The 15,173-nt window shown below is 37.5% G+C and overlaps 1 protein-coding gene and 1 long non-coding RNA gene across 3 annotated transcripts in view; one reads left to right on the forward strand and one right to left on the reverse strand.

The window, feature by feature from the left end:
• Positions 1-2,361: 2,361 nt before the first annotated feature.
• LOC126374958 (uncharacterized) lies at positions 2,362-14,276 on the reverse strand. Its single transcript, XR_007567522.1, has 3 exons — positions 14,120-14,276; positions 3,429-3,581; positions 2,362-2,483 (listed from the first exon to the last, which is right to left on the reverse strand). It is a non-coding gene; the product is annotated as an uncharacterized LOC126374958 (long non-coding RNA).
• Positions 2,363-15,173, forward strand: part of LOC126374942 (venom carboxylesterase-6-like) — a 40,815-nt gene continuing 28,004 nt past the window's right edge. The window contains exons 1-2 of one of the 2 annotated variants that reach the window (XM_050021736.1): positions 2,363-2,491; positions 14,248-14,486. In XM_050021736.1, the coding sequence (XP_049877693.1) occupies positions 2,363-2,491; positions 14,248-14,486 (368 nt within the window). Of the gene's footprint in view, positions 2,492-13,574; positions 13,617-14,247; positions 14,487-15,173 lie in introns of those variants that run through there. The other variant, XM_050021737.1, reaches the window with a different exon arrangement.

A 15,173-nucleotide genomic window follows, 5' to 3' on the forward strand; every position in this document is an offset into this window, starting at 1 on the left:
AGCGCGTTGATGTCTTTTGTATGATCAGTTTTAAAACCCTTTTAAAACAACTTTTTAATATTATGTATTATTTATATTTTAGTCATACAGCAAGAATGTAGGAGCCATTTACCGCCAAAAAAACAATATAGTACCGATTTCTATTCGTCTCATTTTTAGGCATGGTCTACTATTTACTAAAGTAACAATGCAAAATAAATTAATTTACGTTTCTCTACGTTACGTGCTAGCCTCTACTAGCGCGCAAAAAATAACAAAAGCATGACCTCTAACGAGTGTTTGCCGTCCATGATTTCAACCACGAGCCTTTTGTTGACCAGACAGTTACACAGCGACTAAGCTAATCTGATTGTCCGAAAGTAAGATGACCCGTGCTTCGGAAGGCACGTTAAGCCGTTGGTCCCGGTTACTGATGTTAGTAAATAGTCGTTACATGAGCCATGTCAGGGGCCTTTGGCGGCTAAATAATAACCCTGACACCAGGGTTGATGAGGTTGGTATTCCACCTCACAACCCACACGATAAGAAAAAGAAGCGACTAAGCTAATCGCTCTATAAATACATCAAGACTTTAATGAACTTTCTAGAATTGTCGAGAACAAATTAGACCTACAGCTTATTACTTAATACGCATACATAGTAGAGGTAACTCGAAAATTTTATTAGGATGATTAAGTTATGTGAAAAGAGTAAAAACACATGTTCTTTAACTTCTGCTGGACCCTAGACGAGCCATCCCTAGTCCATATGATTTCATAAATGGGCTCTGCTAAGGCTGATCAATGCACTAAGATCTTATGAGATGTATTGTGGAAAAGATAAGAACAAAACATACTTGGAAAACCACTCTTTACACTTGCAACAACATCAAGAACGATTCAGCAACTTCATAAATCGTTGTTCACAAATTCCTTTCCAATGACTAGTTTTAGCTCCATTGCATAAGACTAGCTTCTTTAACTTAAAATATTTGCCTCCAAATTACCAGATAAATGGTAAGTAGTCTTTTCTTCTGAAATCAATGGTATATGGAACTGCGATTATGTTTAATTATAGTCTATTAATAAATAAAATAACAGACTTGCCAGAGAAGTCAATGAACAGTTTCATCTAGAAGATGATTCTTCTAATGAAATAGTTCGTGGATCGATCAAAGGGGTGATCCCTTGGCATTACGAGTCGTAATCTCATCCCATCTCCTTAGCCGCTAACCCGTTTTTCACAGAGTCTGCTTTAGGTATTTATTGCTTCATTGTACGATAGACATACATTGTGGATAGATGTATAAAATATCAATAAAAAATCTGTTTTTCTCAATCTGATTCAATTCCCAACCGGGATGTCGGGATTGCCAATGTAAAATCCCGAAACCCCGGGACCACATTTGAAATCGCTAACGACGACGGCAGTGATCTAAGGCGCAATCTAATCAGACGTTGACTTCCCTGCGCCACACCGGCACCCGCTGACGACATTGCAACTACGACCTCGCGGCTAGCAACAGCAAAACTACCAATTATCCGCCATTTATCTCACCATGCTATGAACAAAGCCATTCTCACACGTTGTTTTGTTTACACATATAATTAGCCACATGCATTGTTTTGCTTTACAAATTGATTTGAAACACTGCGCACTCCACTGCGTAATTATTTCGTATACGGAATTATTTCAGTTGTAATTAACGTAAATCATTACGCATGTTTGTAATTCACCCCTATTGCGTTGTATGTGTCATTGTTTGAATAACTAAATAGAGTAGTAATGTGACAATATTATAGATTATCTATAGATACTCAGGGATAACGGATTGCTCTCTTTCGTACCGTCAAGGTGTACTTAATTACTATCAGAAGATTTTTTTGAACGGACTTATATGGCATTTTTTTCCTGCCAAATAGGTAGTGCTGAGGACTCTCACCCGGCAGGCACAAAATTTCAGACAATAAGTTCGAGGGTGCCCAGATGGGCGCGGCACGGCTCAGGGTGTCTGCGAGTACGGTGGGGAATCGTCGACCACGCCGGCGGGGTGGGCATCGGGGTTCTGGAGTGCTTGTTGCTAATTAGAAGCACTTGCAACAAGTCCAGTTACAAAAGCAGTGCTTACTCTGAATCTAATTAATTCATCAATTAATTCGTGTTTTCATAATTCTTTTCTTTCTTTTACAGACAAGCGGAAGCTGTAGAAGAACGTTATAACCCAAAACTAATAATACAAGAGACAAAAAGCGATTTTTTTAAGCATTATAAAGAGTGTTACAAAAGACCAAAGAATCAAAAAGGACTAGAAGAGACTTGTGATGTAGGTGCAACACCTACATAGTGAGTGACCAGTGGACTGTGAGAAGTGACTGTAGTGAAGATGCGCGTGCGATGGTGGCGTGCGGTGCTGGTATGCGCGTGCGCGCTCGTGCTGCGCAGCGACGCGCTGCCGCCCGCTACGCTCGGGGATGTCGTGGCCAATGCCGCTTCCAGTCTCAACTCTATGAAGGTATTATAAAATTATTACTCTAATAAGCCGGTAAATTTTGAGTTATCAGAATTTTACTACGTCATTGGAACTTTTTTATGTTAGTAAATAAACAAAACAAAAACTATCCTGTCGGTCATGCGATAGCAGGCACAATAGTAATTATAAACTGAATCATTTGACAGCGTACGATTCGGCTGAATGTGTTTTTCGCAATCTGGTGATTTTGTGAGCAATGTCCACACCAAACAAAAGACAGTCTCATAAAATAATTTCAAAAATATCCCTATCGGGAATCGAACACGGACCTCCAGATCGTGAACCCAACACTGTAACCAGTAAACCACAGTTGCTGTTGTTTTTATATGTATTTTTGATACAGTATGGCTTGTTAGGAATACACAACAAAGTAGCAGTCATAGTTCACCATTACCTTTGTCAGAGACCTGGAGGCGTACTTTTTGGATCGTTTGTTTTAGATTCGCATGCGAAAGTGTGGACGAGCGATTCAAGAATACAATAACCCCGTGATTATTTTGAACTGACCCATCGCTTGTACTTGCTGTATATCAGGCAGAACTCATCTGACCTGAATGCGTAACCGAATCTTCAATTTAAAACATTATTTAAAATTCAGTTTTTTATAGCAACCATTCATGGCAATTATTACATAACGTATCACTGTTACTCTGTAAAGTTTATGTTATATGTACCGGCTACACACTTCACGGTACAAGCTCATTGGGAAATATTATTTTGATTGATGTCCGCCATAGCACAGCAACATTAGAGTAACAAGACCCGTTGAAGAAAATACACAAGTGTTTAACACAATAATTAAGAATGTTAGTCGGTCAGTGTTAACGCGGTTGTGAAATAACTTGCGAAAAATGGTCCAAATACGACGACTAGCGAGACTAACTCGACCAAACAACAAACGCATCAATGACATACTTACATATTATGTAAAATGCAGCCTATCCTCCATGACAGGGGGGCATCACAAGACAACTCGCAGCCATTTTTGTGTCGACTGGTGAACTTTTCCTGGTAAAAGCCGTCAGCGCTCTCCATTTGTCCGGCTACCGGTTAAATACCTATTTAATGCCATCTGAGAAAAACAAAAAGAAACAAGTCATGTAAAATAAAGAGTGAATTTTTGAAACAGAAGTTTGTGTAGGAAACTAAGTACATCTACGTAATTTTGGTGGCTTATTCTTTTGACGTGCAGGTTTCCTTAACTTACTTGGCCAGACAAATGAGGAACGCTCTCTTCTCATAATTTTCGTATAAAAGTCACCCAGATACATAATGAACTGTACCTATCAACTGTGAGTGTTATAGTTTCTACTTTTTATTATCAGTGTTGTGTGCGTCTATAATTGGCAGGCATACCGGAACTTTTTTTTGTGTATTTTATAAATAAATAAATAAATATGCGAGTTGTACCACCAATTCCCATTGGAGCAGCGTGGTTGAGAAGGATACTCTATGTATACCTATTTATATGAGAAGAGGCTTGTACCTGGCACTGGGACATAGTATTACATATGCTACTTATGTTATATAAGTGACCTGGCTCATCGTTAGCCCACTGTAATCATGTGGAACATTCTACGTTATCTTTTGTCCCACATCTATCTATAGCGTAGACTGCGGGTCTTATAATGCGTGAGATAATCCAACCATGTAGGTAGGTACTTTAAATAGGCCAAAGCTTTTCCTCTCAAATCGAACCTTTCGCTACCGCGTGGAAGGGACGCTCTCGTCACCGCACCCGATACACACCGGAGTCCCACAAGGTCCGTCAAAGTCCGTCCTCTCCCCTTTACTATTTTCATTGTATACTAGTGACATTCCCAAATACCCTAATACCGAACTAGCTTTATTTGCGGATGATACAGCCATCTATTCTTTGTTCCGTTCAAAAAAAAAGGCCGGAGCTTATGAACTATTTAAACAAACGGAACAATAAACAAGTAACATAACATTAGACTGGTCAAGACGGACGGTCGGCGTGTTATATATTCTGACGTAACAGAGGTCGACCTCACAGGTCATAACACACATTAGCATACAGAAATGGCGTTTGAGTAACGAAAGGGAAACATAACTTCAAGTCACGGCATTCCACGTAACGTGCGACTGATATAAATATCTATCATGTACGTTCTATAAAATATAGGTAAGTATATCGAGAGACCTGGGAACATAAACTGTGAATGTTCGGATTAAAACTACCCGATTGCGTATGTAAAGGTGTCGATTCAGACAAACATTTAAAAAAATACACAGGTAAGTACTTGACTGAGGACGTTGGCGGTGCGGTCTCCAGCGCTGCGGCAGAGCCTTCAGCATTCCCCATTTGTCCGGCCAAGTAGTAAATGCTATCTGCGGCAAATGTACAATAAGTCACGTCAAAAAAAAAGTTGCGGTCTCGCTGGGGCTTAGCTAGGACTAGTCTAGCTAGCCTGGTAGGTTGGTGCCTACCCACACGGTGGTCCGTGTGGTATTACGAAGACCATCGTGTGAGTATTTTGAGTTACAACGGGTAACTTTATTGTTGGGGTTTATATGACTACTTATTGCTTTTATTTATATGACTATTTACGTATTATATGAAATAATATAGGCAATTCAGATATGTATGATAAATTAGGGAAAAAAGACGAATGTAATTAGTAGAACCTACAAGACACATCAGCAATAACGTGGAAGAGCCAATATAAGGTCAAAACAAAAAAATATATCTCTCTCTCATGCTTCTATGTGAATGCTACATAAGCGGTCACCAGATATTGCAACTGAGTCCCGTATGTCAACCAAGATCTCAGGAATGAAGCAGTGTTAGTAACCTCTAAGACCGAGATTTCCAAACACAATAGTTAAACAGCTTCGTGGTTCACGCCGCGACTTTTCCCGATACCGACCCCGCCGGCGTGGTCGACGATTTCCCTCATTCAGCGCTTATCGCTATCGACCCACTAGGGTCGATTAATTCTTTCAAATATTTTTCCTCTTATATTGTTTATCTCAGTTCGTCCACCACCACCTAAGATGATTTCGACGAATATCCGTTTTGCTTTTTTGTAATTGTTTAGTGAAAATTTTAAATTATGTTTTTGTCTTGTTTTTGTGTGTGGCGTCGTTTTATAATACATTATTTCTATTCTATTCTAAATAATGGGCTTCGGTCTTACGATTTTAAAACTGTTGTGCAGTACTTATTATATGAAAGTTAGCTCGCGTCGAGTAGCGGCAGTAGCGACTCGAAGTATGTCGGTCGTTGGAACCACCCAAACTGCCAATTCTTTTAAAGTCATTACACGTTACGATAATTTTCCACACTATTAGTTTCACCGTGTCTATACATTATTTTTGCATAAACTGTCAAGTATTTAGCGTTTCAAACTTGAAATCTTCTTAAAAAACGAAAACCAACAAAGAATTGGAAGAAAGAGCAGGAAACTTTCTATATATATTTAAAACTTGCATTTTTGAGGGTTTGCAATTTATAATATTAATAATATAATAAAAGGGACTACATATTTCCAATTGGAGTAGTCAGAGATACATACATCCATAGCAGAATGAACTTCGTCGACGTTTTTCTGGCTTTACTGACCGTAAAAAAGGACTCTGATTCAATATGTAAAATAAAATCATACATAAATAGGTCTCCCCTATTTGTAGGTTTGCGCAGAAAGCAAGAGGGAAACCACTGCCCTATTTTTCCCTAAAAAGTGGCACGTAGAAGAATGCTATACCGACAAGAGCGTAGCTCTTAAATTAGTGAGGAGGCAGAGACTCGGAATACCACGATCCAGGTACAACACTTCTGAATCTTCATGTTCGTCGATTTAGAGTTTAGTTATTTTGAGTATATTAAAAAAATATTACTTTGAGTACTGCAGTAAGCTGCACCATAAATACTGCTTAGAATAGGTCTAGTCACAAAACCTCGTCGACGGCAACCATACGAGTGGTCCATCAGTAGCATCATTTCACAGAGAAGTCTAAATTGAGACACGTAACATTGCGCTATCTCCGGTGAGTCCTGAACAGTAACGTAGTGTAGCAACAACAGCCGGGCCACATTCGTACATCGTTACACTTATTATGTAACGCCTCACTTCGTCTGCGAAAAATAGTAATACCAGTAAGTAGGTACCTACTCTTTGTAAGATGAAGAAGAAATATTTTGTCAATATTTTCTGAAACAAATAAAACTTTTTATATTTGCCTTCAATCACCGAAAGTTACAGAAAAAAATCAATTTGAAAGATTTGAATTGTCGGCGCCAGTCTTCTTCTTCTTCTTCTAAGTCCGGTTAAGTGATAGAATAACAACAGGTAAGGCAAAATTCGTAGTCGTCTGTCTCGTCTTTTTAAATTCCTTCGCAGTTGTGTTACTTACTAACTAAACAAATAACGACATTTTTCTGGTTAGAGAAGTTTATAATTGAATACAGTGGCAACTCGATTACTTCAACGTCAGCAAAAAAGTCGTGAGACCACGCATTTCGCCATTTAGTTATTAAAGTTTCTCTAACGATTTTTAGGTTTTGCTAAAGTAGTTGTGAAAAGCTTCCTAACGTCAGAGATTAGCATATTTGTACACACGTTTGTAGATGAAAACGTGAGGCAACATCCCACACTATTGTCCTAAGAGGTTCACGTAATGAAACAACCATTAGCCTGGCCGGACGTCGTATAAGCTTAACATGTTCATCTTAATATTGTGCAAAAGGACCATCTTGGAGACCATTACTTTGTTTAATTTCGAAACTCGAGCAAACGTGGATAATATGTCTCTGTCGTAAACGTCATCGCCCGCATTCCTATGATCACATTTCTTAACACTAATATCGGGTTTAAATTACCGCGTTTCAGGTTAATCTCTATATTATTTTGTGATTGCATCTAATGGCTTCCTCAATCCCCATATAGCGCGAGGGCTCTTCTCATGAGCCATTATCACTGATGCGAACATTTTCGTAACTGTCCTAGTAAGCTCATTTGCTCATTTTCAATTTAGTTTCAATTGGTGTGATTTGCTCATACCTTTCTCGAACGATACTCTCAATGTTATGTAACATAATAATGACATTGTTTCACAAAGGGCTTCATTTTGTTTGTTTTATTCAAAATTTCTAAGTACTTATATCAAACATAATAGGTACTAAATACCTATGAAGAAATTAAGTAGGTAAATGCCTAAAAAAAGTTAAAGCCTATATTTTTGGAAATAATCGAATCGACGATGATGACAGCATGAAAAATAACTCAATACTTAAAATACTGTATTGAAATACATTTAATTTGTTAAACGACTTGACTCTCCAGTTAAGAGCCGTTGTCTACGCCCTTTAGTTGGAAGTATTGCTTGTTAATGATAATCGATATATTATACAAGACCCAATAAATTTGGTCGGCCAGGGAATCCGTTGCAAAAACGCGATGACATTTAAGTAGATAGTGATCTCGATTCTCGTATGGTAAGTACTTAAATTACCGCAAACATATATTCTTTATTTAGGTACTTAAGTACATTTAAGCAAGTAAGTATTGTTTCGATTACCATTAGAGAAGTTTAGAGCTGAAAAGCCAAAGTTGGAGGGCTTGAAAAGCGATATCAATGATGAACTATGATTTTTCTTTTTAATCCAACAACATGACTATAAAAACACTGCTTACATAAAACTTGAATGAGTGATAAGGAACACGAAGAAGTTGGACGTGTGAACGTTGAAAAAAGTGGGACGTGAAATTTATCGGTCGTTTATCTTTATTTTCGGCGTGCGCGCACGACGCTTTAATGAAATTATTCGGTAACATATTTTTTGTAGTGCCTTGACATAATGTATGCCTACAAAATATGGCGCCCCGTTTTGGGCGACATTAATGAAGTTGGGATGAACAACTCTGGTACAAGAATTAAGCTCAAGATGACGAAATAAAAAACAGACAAACATTACATCCACATTTGTTAGTGCCCTCAGCGCTCCCCATTTGTCCGGCCAAGTAGTAAATTCCATCTGCGTAAAAAAAAAACTTAGTTGTGAATATGTTAACAAGTAAGTACTTAAGTAAGTAATGAAAACAATTATAAGTATTGTTGATTTATACTGAGACATTTAACATAGAAATATCATTTTTGTCCTGTGTATCAGCATTCCACAGTCAGGCATACAGAATTATGAATATTGAAAATACTTTTTGGAGACACATTTTTGCACGATGTTTTTATTCACCAATTGTATAGTTATATTTAGTCTTACTCAAACATGTAGGCAACAACAAGAAGTCGTGAAACTTTCAGAGCAAAACAATACTAGAAGCAGTTAGTTATCTTTTAACTAATAGTTTCGCTACAACCAGTGATGTTACATTCGCATTGAAACACAAAACGTATATAAAAAGAGCTTTATTACCTAATCTTTAGGTAGATAAGACCATAGTGTTTTTTTTTTGACGTGACTAAATGTAGATTTGCCGCAGATGGCATTAACCACTTGGCCGGACAAATGGGGAGCGCTGAAGGCTCTCACCCAAGAAATAATTAATCGACCCTAGTGGGTCGATAGCGATAAGCGCTGATTGAGGGAAGTCGTCGACCACGCCGGCGGGGTTGGTATCGGGGTCCTGAAGAGTTTGATGTCGCGAGCTGATTGGCCGCCTCTATGGCTAGAGTAATCGGGTCGTCGGGATCGTATATTACGTCCTTCAGACGCCGATACTTTTCAGTACTTACCTGCTTCTGTCAGGGAGCTCATAAAACACTGTTTCTGTGATAAGGTCACATAAACTCTTTATGTTTCCCTTTCCTTCCACCGACTGTAATTGGAATACCATTGTATTTACTGGATTGACAAACTGGATTAAAAGAAAAGAAAGGAAAACATGAAACAGTAGGACTAGGGCCCTGTGCTGGGAGGTTTTCTGGCCACGTCTTTCCCTCAACGTTACAGATTCCGATGTGGTAGTAGTTTTACAGCTAGTTACATAATGGTGCTAATTCCTGTAAATACCATCTAATTTTATTTTAAGTTATATCTGTCATTTTCTTATCCGCCGAAAAGGAAAGGGACGGGTAATCGACAAGCATAAAATTTATGGAACACACGTCAATTTTAAGCACAAATCTAAACCAACCGTCTAAAAATTTTACATCAGTCAATAACCCGACACGTTCATTTACTCATTCTTCCTAAAATTAAGAGCTGTGAATCATCCGTCCCTTTCCTTTTCGACGGATATGAAAATGACAGATATAACTTAAAATAAAATTAGACGGTGTCTCCAGGAATCGGGGCCTATGTAATTTAATTATGTTTGACGTTCAAAAAGCGCTAACTTTGTAAGCCAATTTTGAAAAATAAATATTTTTGAATTTTGAATTTTGTACCGACCCACCAAAGTATAACAAATCAAATCAAATCAATAATTTTATTTCAGACCATGTGTCCATAATTGTTAGTAACAGTATTAAACTTATATACATACTATGTTAGTGGCAAAAAACAAATCAAGTCAAACAAATCAAATCAAAATTAAAAAAGAATAAGGAAGAACAATTTGAAAAAGAAAAGCAGCCAGTGTTCTTATCATCAAAGATATTTTTCAACGGGAACATTTCCGAGAATAGGACATTACTGTACAACATTACGTTTATCGGAAGGTCATCTTTGGTAATTACAATGTCCAAACACTCCAACGCAAGTTTGCGACATTATTTCCAATGAAATGTCAATTGCACTTCACAGAAGAAGCTATTTCCTAAATCTAGACTTTCGACTTTTGCAACCAAAAGTAAACATTTAAGTATTTACGTACATTGCCAAATATAATATTGCTTTATGTGCAACAGTACAGTAACATATTATACATCAATGTGTACTTACAACTATAAAATGTGGATGTACAGTCGACAAATTAATCGATGTGATTTTATTTTCACAAGAAGTACTTCCATTACGTACTAAAAACAATAAGATTGTTATGATTAAGTATTCATCTAAAAAAAACAATCATCTACGTAGAAGACATCTAGTGGCGTAACTAACATATATGAAGAAATAGATACGTAATCGATTTGGATATATTTGGTTGAATATAATGAATATAAGGAGCGGGAAAATAAAACGGCGTCGTTCTTGCTACTTACTCCATTTTGTTTCTATTGTTTTATGATAAAATATGTGGCCAGCTAGCTAAATTGTTACATCCCGTTTTCGCTTGATGGCGCTTGTCTGTGACATTCTGCCACCACCTATGTGTCCTACAGCAAGTATCAGTTATCTAGTATAAGCGCTATTTATAAGCTGCGTTGTCGGGACTTTTTGAGGGAGCTGTTTAAAGAAATAAATATACTGACGGTCGCAAGTCAATATATATATGAAAACATTATGTATGTACGTAAAAATGTATCTCTCCTTCCGAGAAACTGTGAAAGGCATACTTACAATACAAGAAATAAACATAAAATTGCTATTCAAAATTCTAGATTAAGTAAATTAAATTCATCTTTTTTGGGGTTATGTATACGTTTTTACAATAAAATACCAGATAATATGTTAAATTTGTCAAAAAATAAATTTAAAGCTCATGTGAAGCTTACTTTATGTAAAAAAGCTTATTATAAGATTAATGACTACCTAAATGATAAAAATGTCTGGTATTGAATGTGTTCCTCTAGTTATTAAATAACTTGTAATGTATATCCTCATTGGTTTTTAAAAGATGTGTTGCTGTTGCAGTTTCTTGTCATTTCTTCTCCTCAGCCATAACACCTTGCGAAATGACGTACTTAAATTCAAAAATGTTACATTGACCTTCAACAAGTTTATCCAGGATAATTACGTTGAATAAATGATTCTGATTTCTGATTCTGATTTCTGAATTCCAGACCCGGAATTGTTACAAATTAGTCACAATCCTTTGTTAAATAGGTAAGTAAATCAATACTAATTTAAAGTATTTATACAGAAATGAATTTAAAATTGATTTAGGCAAGCAAGTACGTAGAACTCAACTTGGTTACATTATAAACATTTGTTAAACTATAATACTAGTTGATGAAGTATTCATTGTCACGTTCCCAATTTCACTTGCATTAAGACCATGAACACGTACATTAGCAATATAATTATAATCATAGCCACTATACTAGCACAATAGCCTCTATTTAAAGAGTAATGGGCCCGTCATATGGCGCAGATGATGACCAACGCAACGGTCGATAGCAGATTTACCTTGACGCCTGCGTATGTTAGTCAATGTGCACGCGCATGTTTTGCAATGTATTATATCATCAGGCGTAATTTGATAATGGCTTTGATTCCATTTCACGAATAATTATTATATGCTGTAATATACGGTATTAGCTGTTAGGAAGTATTTTAATTGTTTCCTTTTTAATGTAAACTAGTATAGAGCATTATAGCATTAACTACTTGGCCAGACAAATAAATAAATAAATAAAAATAAAAATCATTTATTTTCAGACTACAGTCCATAGATATGTTAGTATGACTAACTTACATGCTATGTTAGTAACAAGTAATGTAGATAATATAATAAGCAGATGGGCAACCTCACCGTGCGCTCGGGCGCAACACGTGCAGCTCGGTGAACCGGCCCAGCAGCGCGGAGTCCATCCGGTCTCGCGGAGACAAATGGGGAACGCTGACCCGGTACTAAATTTAAGAGAACAGGCCTAGGGGTCGTCTGGGACGATTACCTATATTTGTCCGGATTAATCGACCTTAGTGTGTCGATAGCGATACACGCTGAATGAGAGAAATCGTCGACCACGCCGGCGTGGTCGGTGTCGGGGTCCTGAAGTGTGTGTTGTCGCGAGCTTATTAGCCGTCTCTATGGCTAGAGTAATCGGGTGGTCAGGATATATTACGTCCTTTGAGAATACTTAAAATGGTCTCGATGCAGCATTGCTGTAGACTTACGTATATTGTTAGCATAGCAGTTATTCATACATAGCGGTCAAACACACAACCCTCCTTTTCGCTTCGCCGCAGTCGGGTAAAAATAAGTTAAATTTCAAATGTCTTGAAAACTGAGTTCTGCTCTAGGTTGGCTACTCGCCTATGCATTCTACCACAACGTTTACTTGTAGTAGAGCAGAGTAATCAAGTACACTATACTTCCTCCGACAGTGAGGGGAGGCGAGATCACAACCTTAGGTAACTTATGCCCCACGTGTGGTCAGGGAAGAAAAGAAAAATATAGAATGTTCCATCCATACCTACTGACAGTAGAATGTCGGGGCAACTAAATTTATAGGTACTTACTTACAGTAGTGGGACGTACGTGTTTATGTTGTTGTAAGTAATTTATAATTTTATTAACCTTATTTCATAATTTTGATTATATAGTAGCGTAAAGCGTTCGGTGGTAACGTAAAGTATCGCCGATAACATATAGCATTTTCTGTAATTTGTGCTCACTGTATAATTATTCGACGAATTTATAACTTTCTGATACCTACCTAATAAGTAGGTACGTTCCGACATTCTCGGAAACTAAATAAAATGTCGATCTTTACTACTCCGATAAATGATAGCGTCAAAATGGCTTAATGTTTAAATTGCATTGTTATATATTATAATTATTGTTAGATTATACTACCATCCACTACTATTTTTTTTTATTATTATTATAAACAATTGCTAATTACATTATCATGTTTAGTACAGTAAGTACATCACAAACTTAATAAGTTTTACCGTGCACTGCAGGTTCGTCGATTATAATAGGTAACAGATTAACAAATTATAACAATAACAAGATGAGGTAGACATAGATATGGTCGAACACGTATAAATCATAATCGCACCGTTCGTTCTTGCAGATGTGCAGTGTGCAGTCGTTTTTGTGTAAGTACCTACATAGTATTGTTTGTTGCGAGCTTTCTATGTGTGCGAAATAATGTATACAGCGTGTGTTAAATTTTGAGTGTTTTCCGTTCCGAGTGGGTTTCGTTAATTTTAGTTAAGTAATATTTATTATTAAGGTGTATAATAATTTTGATACCTAAACTAAAAAATCTAGTACCTATCTCATTCAAAAGATATACACGTTAAACACAGGTCCGGCCATCTTGACGCTAATGACAAATGACAAATCAGGTACCTATCGTATGCTATGTTGTGGGCTAAGGCTAAGCATAAATAACGAAAGTCTGCATCAAAATTGCTCTGAGGAGTAGGCGGCACACAAATTATAGAGTCGTTAGCCCAAATTCCTTTAATTTGTGCCTTACGCATTTTACCAGTTATACTTATTCAATTAATTCTACTGAGGCAGAATTCGCGTGCAGTTTAACACCTTTTATATTCTTGACCTGTAAAACGCAAATTGATTTAAGTTGCCCACCATGTTTAAGAACACGCTAAAGCGTAAAATTACAGTAATCAGCAATGTTTTAACTATTCTCAGTGTAAAAACGTATTTAAATTATATCAACCGTGTTATTACGAGGAGAGTAATATGAAGGGAAGGTATTGATGTGTATGACAGGTGACATGGACCAAGATAATTGAAAATGAACGCTGTTACGTAATCACGTAACATGCAGCTTTCGGTATAGATTCACTACGTAAACATCAATATACTTAAGGTACCTACTTACCTACTTTGATAAGAACTTATGTGGTGCTTTCTTAAAAGTCTGGCATGTGGGTACTTGGTAAATAGGTCAGAAATTTTGAAGGTTTCGTTAGAATTTATCTCAATTCTAAACATTATTTATATTTTCAGGTATCTGGAGCATGGCGCCGCTTGTCGAGCACAGTGAGCGAGTCAGTGGGCTTGAAGTACGCGCTGCGTCGTCTGCAGACGGTGCCGGCGCGGGCAGCGCGGTTGGTGCACGCGTTAGTAGACCGCATGCGCGTCGGCGGCGGGCCCGTAGTGATGACTGAGCTGGGCGCGCTGCGCGGGCGCCGCGTCGTCGCTCGGACCACGGCGCAAACACCTTATTTCAGTTTTAAGGGAATCAGGTGCGTAGGTCTTCAAGCGGCTTAAAAACTATGATATTGAACACCAGCTGTGTTATTACAAAACGAAGAATAAAAGATAAACTAGGTTTAAAATATAGTCCGTGTTACGTAAAAATCAAATTCTGCATAGAATTATTATGACTTGTCAATTACTTAGTTTTATTAAAATCCGTCAACTTCTTTTGTCTTCATTTCGTAATAATAGTCTAGTCAGGTACACATCACGGCTTCCAATGTTCAGCCACATAATGAACGCCATCCGAGATAATAGTGCCCAATGTATTCATCGGCTAACAATCATCATCTCCCTAACATTATCCCGTTTTTCACAGGGTCCGTTTACCTAACCTGCAGATTTGACAGGTCCGGGTTCGTAGGCTAAAAATAAAGGCAATAATTTCCAATAATGATTATCTCTAATTCGTCTTCATCATACAAATACCGTGCCTTACACTATTAGCGATAATGACGCCAAAATTACCTACGCATCTTTCCTAAAGCCACGTACGTCTAGAATATCCTGATGGACAGTATGTAACTTGATGAATAGGTACTAGGCTTTCATCATGAGAAGGTACTTTAACTCACTGCGTAACCTCGTGGGTTATGGGCGTGGATCTAATGAGATCCGCCCGGATACAAGGCTGGCATGGCAAAGATGTCATGTCACAGACAGACAACCTTCAC

This window comes from Pectinophora gossypiella, chromosome 18 (genome assembly GCF_024362695.1).
Source record: "Pectinophora gossypiella chromosome 18, ilPecGoss1.1, whole genome shotgun sequence".
Lineage (NCBI taxonomy): Eukaryota > Metazoa > Arthropoda > Insecta > Lepidoptera > Gelechiidae > Pectinophora > Pectinophora gossypiella.